This window comes from Trachymyrmex septentrionalis, unplaced genomic scaffold, assembly GCF_001594115.1.
Source record: "Trachymyrmex septentrionalis isolate Tsep2-gDNA-1 unplaced genomic scaffold, Tsep1.0 scaffold168, whole genome shotgun sequence".
Taxonomy (NCBI): Eukaryota; Metazoa; Arthropoda; class Insecta; order Hymenoptera; family Formicidae; genus Trachymyrmex; species Trachymyrmex septentrionalis.
The window spans coordinates 295239-298303 of record NW_017304842.1 but is presented as its reverse complement, the minus strand read 5'-3'; the positions used below and the strand labels follow the sequence as shown (position 1 = coordinate 298303).

General features: G+C 30.7%; 1 protein-coding gene across 1 annotated transcript in view; it reads left to right on the top strand.

Moving 5' to 3' along the window:
* The first annotated feature begins 256 nt into the window (after positions 1-256).
* The window catches only part of LOC108746360 (ATP-binding cassette sub-family G member 1-like), a 22447-nt gene continuing 19638 nt past the window's right edge, over positions 257-3065 (top strand). The window contains exon 1 of the mRNA XM_018483083.1: positions 257-626. Coding sequence (XP_018338585.1) covers positions 497-626 — 130 coding nt within the window. The 5' untranslated portion in view covers positions 257-496. The remainder of the gene's footprint in view (positions 627-3065) is intronic.

Below are 3065 nucleotides of genomic sequence, written 5' to 3'. Positions count from 1 at the left end.
CTACATAGACGGACTTTGAACATTGATTTCTCGATTGTTGTTCGACAGGCCGAGGACGCGAATACCAGTGACTATACGAGTCTTTATTTTATCGCAACGCGACGTGACGCGACGCGACGCGACGCGACAACACGCGCCGACGCCGTGGCGTCCAGCGTTTACGCGCGCGTGGATAAAGGCGCGCATAGAATCGAACGTCACGAAGTTGTCCGCCAGCAGTTGGGTAAAAGGAGTGTGCGTGTAGTGGATAAACGCGCGTTTGCAGAATCGGACGACGCCAAGTAAGCTGCGTGCCAGTCGATCGGGTAATAGGAAAGCGTGCGGAAGAAATGTGAAACGCGCTCGTGCGCGGCGAAAACTCGACGCGGAGATCGTCAGTGAGAGAGGTGTGACCCGTGCGACACTGATCCACACACACACACACATACACACACACACCCACACATATACACATACACACACACATATACATACGCACAAATTATCTGGCTACGAAATGACAATGAGGTCTGCAGAAAGAACGCGCGATCTGCAACAGTGGGCGGACGACGCGCAAGTCGATAGATCGCTCTATCTGCTCTTCGAGGATGTATCGTACACTGTACAGAAAAGGATCTTGTCAAAGGGTAAAACGATATTCGTAAAATCGTTATAAAATTATGTATTATTATTAAGAATAATAATAACAAAAATAATAATTAATAAATCATTATGACATACTCGTATACGACATAATTCGATTAGAGATGTACACGTCATTAAGATAAGAAAAGAGATCAGAAAAGGTAGAGTATATTATATAATTATATATGAATATAATAAATGTAAGGTATTTAAAAATGTAATGTATTTATAATTATAAAAATATTTTTAAATTTCTAAGTTAACTTAATATTTTATTACACATTGTGTAATGTTGAATCTAATTTTGTTAATACAACTTTTCTAAACAAAATACAATTGATAGAGTAATGATTGACTGATTATTTTATAGAGATGATGTATTATAATTGAGTACGAATATAAATTCAGCATAATAAAAGTCGTAATTTACATTAAGAATTCCATTTAAATGAATCAATTAATCTCTTGTCTTTTTATTTAGATATGGACAAACAAGTCTTTCATATCGTAAAATAATTTAGTTATAAAGTAAACATTTGATTATTATAACATTTAATCAGAAACAAGTAAAATGTTGAAAAGGCTGTGTTCCAAAATTCACTGCCAGCTGAAAATCTATAGTTTATGTTACGTGTATTATATATTTTCAGCACTGACAGTGAATTTTGAAACACAGCCAAAACGAACTTTTTGTGCTTCAACTAAATTATTTTATTGTATCAACCAAGGACTTGCCCATATCTAAATAAGAGATTAGTTGATTCAACCAAATATGGGATTTTCAGTAGTATAATTACGTACAGAAACAATAATAATTAAAGAATGATTATTGAAAATTTTTCTGCTGTGATAAAAAAGTAATTTTTATTAAAAATTTATTCAAATATAAGAGTTTATTAACATATTCTAAAGAATATTGCTTTTTAGTGAAAATATAGAAAAAATAATATTATATAATAAATATTGTTCTACAAATATGAAATTTAGATAAGAGCTCTCGCTTAGAAAATGAATATATTTATTCTTAGAACAAAGACATGCGTTATTGAGAGTACTTTGAAATCGATAAAATTTATCGCGAGTTGCCGTTTGACTAAGTTTCAGAGTGTAGCGAGATTATATTATATTTCATTGCTCTTATGATTGATATTCGATTCTTGTTGGAATATCATTTATCCAGTAAACAAATTGATAGAAAATTAGCCAAAAAATCAAATAGACGTAAAAACTCGATGAGAATTGGTGACAAATCTAGTACCATCTGTATCAGTAATAAGCTTGTGTTTTGCTAGCCTGGATACATAATTAGACAAAGTTAAAATTAAAAAATTGACAGCAAAAACCGAAGAAAATTTTAGTCAATTTATGTTTTTGCCATCAGATTTTTAATAAGCTTTGACGACAATTATAATTGTTATATGTTACATCAGCCGATTTTATTTATCTGACACCTGTAATTTGCTGACAGTATTTAACATGATAGAATTTGCATCAAATTTGATGCCTTTTCGTTGACAAAATTTGTAGTAAGCATTTAACAAAATTTGTTTTCAACAGACTTGACTGACTAATCTATCTCTATAGAAGAAAAATTAAATATCTCTTAAATAAATTTTTATATTTTACATATATTATTAATTATTTTAAATATATAAATGTTAATGTATAAGATAGAAAAAACAAGCATCTCGAAAGTCATTGCGAGATGATTTCAAAATACAAACATACAGCTGTATCGTGCGGTCACGTATTTCTCTTTTTTCTCTTTCTTTCTCTCTATTTTATTCTCTCTTGGCCAATACTAGGGAAATATTTATCATTTTCAAAAAAAGCTTTATCTTTTCTGAAAACTCCTCGCTTGATCTTAGCAACGATCAGATTTTGTCTTATCATTTCCTGGCGAAAATAAAAGTTGGAATAAGTGATGTAAAAGGAGAGTAACAGAAACGAAAATAAAACTTCTAGTAGATGAATATGGAGACAAAGAAACGTAAAAGAACATGAAAGACCATTTTTACGTTTCAATTTTTGCATTCTACAAGCTTTGTTTGCGTTTCAGCTATTCTCCTCTTACATTTGTTTACTTTGTTTACACTTCAATTTTTATTTTATTTCAGCGTTGCACACGTCAGATCCTTTTATAATAATACTGATTTTGTTTTAAATAACAATATATAGACATGACATGTTTCAATCTAAGAAATTTCTTTTATTATGAACAGTAAAGTACACGCATATAGACATTATTAGCCTTCACTTAGCTTTAAAATGCCATACATTTCGGAAAAATTCAAATATGCTTCTCTCCAATTTTGGTGAGTTTTGATTGATATGATGTAGTATCGATTATAAAAAATAAGAAATATATTTATATTTTTTATAGCTACTCTTATATATACATATGTACATTAAGAGGATGAAATACTTTTTTTGAAAAAAAT